At 33.6% G+C, this 1,664-nt stretch overlaps 1 protein-coding gene across 1 annotated transcript in view; it reads left to right on the top strand.

The window, feature by feature from the left end:
• Idua (alpha-L-iduronidase) overlaps positions 1–1,664 on the top strand; it is a 38,224-nt gene that overhangs the window by 25,635 nt on the left and 10,925 nt on the right. The window contains exon 4 of the mRNA XM_086547150.1: positions 226–385. Coding sequence (XP_086403276.1) covers positions 226–385 — 160 coding nt within the window. The remainder of the gene's footprint in view (positions 1–225; positions 386–1,664) is intronic.

The raw sequence follows: 1,664 nt of genomic DNA, 5'->3' as shown, positions 1-1,664 counted from the left end.
TTTTTTAAAACCGATTTCATACAGATTTTGCACTGAACTTTAATTTCAGATTTCACTAGATTTTACACCGATTTTTAAACCGATTTCATACAGATTTTGCACTGAACTTTAATTTCAGATTTCACTAGATTTTACACCGATTTTAAAACCGATTCCATACAGATTTTGCACTGAACTTTAATTTCAGATTTCACTAGATTTTACACCGATTTTAAAACCAATTCCATACAGATTTTGCACTGAACTTTAATTTCAGATTTCAGATCAACACAACTTTGCCTCGTCAAGCACAGCTGATCAAGAAGGACGCCTACAGTGTGCTTGCGCTGCTGAGCCTCCTTGGCGATCACGTGCTTTCAAGCACTGAGGACACGCGTAGGAAAGGGTGAGTAATGTGAAGTCATAGAAGGAGAGAGAGACGAGGAATAAATAGGAGGAGAGAAGGGAGATGATGGATTTGGTTTGAAGGAGGAGGAGGGTGAATGAGTATGATGATAAGATGAAGAAGTAGAAGGAGACTATGTAGGAGTAGAAGAAAAAGAAATGGAAGAAGTAGAAGAAAAAGAATATGATGACGAGGAAGGATACGAAAAAAAAAAGAAAAAAAGAAAGAAAGAAAGAAAGAAAAAAAACAGGATGAAAAAGAAGTAGAAGAAGCAAAAGAAGAAGAAGAAGGAGGAGGAGGATAAGGATTAGGAGGAGAATTAGATAAAGAGGAGGTGTGGGAAGAAAAAAAAAAAAGATAAAAAAAGGATGACAAAGGAAACGAAAGGAGGAAGAGAGAGAAGAGGAATGATAATAATAAGAAGAAATTGCGTTGTGCCTTGGCGATCGCGTGGTTTTATGCAGGGAGGAAGCACGTATAAAAAATAAATAAGTAATTGCAATTTATATTGCAAGGTAACTTTGTTAGGAGTGAAAATGAGGAAGGTAGCGGGGATAAAAAAATTGGGGATAAATAGGAGAAGAAGAAGGAAGAAGGAAGAGGAGGAGGAAAAGGAAAATTAGAAAAGGAAGAGGAAAAAGAAGAAGAAGAAGGAGACGTAGATGGAAGGAAAAAGAAAAAGAGAAGGAAGAAGAAGAAGAAGAAAAAGAAGAAGAAGAAGCTGATAAGAAGAAGAAGTAGAAAAAAGGGAGACAAAGAGGAGGGGGAGGAGGAAGAAGAGAAGGAGAAGGAGAAGGAGGAAGAAGAAGAAAAGGAAGTGTGGTATTATTGGGTCGTGTGCTACAATGATCAGAGGAGGAGAGTGGCGGTCGGTTACAGCAACTTACATTTTATCCTTTGAATCAATCAAAAGAATTCCCTAGATCGGAGAAATAAAGAGAAATGCAAACATCGTGTTTAATGTATGTATGTATGTATATATATATATATATATATATATATATATATATATATATATATATATATACCACCTCCCCCTCCACACACACACAAACACACAAACACACACACATAAATATATATTATGTATATATATATATGTATATATAGATATATCTATATATATATATATATATATATATATTAAACACACACACACACAAACACACACACACACTTTCACACACATAGATAATTATATTGTAGGTATATATATATACCATATATAATATATATATATAGATATATATATATATATATATTTATAGATATATATATA

Source organism: Penaeus japonicus, unplaced genomic scaffold, assembly GCF_977035675.1.
Source record: "Penaeus japonicus unplaced genomic scaffold, GWHDUDI00000001_assembly GWHDUDI00000019, whole genome shotgun sequence".
NCBI classification, from domain to species: domain Eukaryota; kingdom Metazoa; phylum Arthropoda; class Malacostraca; order Decapoda; family Penaeidae; genus Penaeus; species Penaeus japonicus.
Note: the sequence above shows the minus strand (reverse complement) of the source record. Positions and strands in the feature narration are given on the sequence as shown.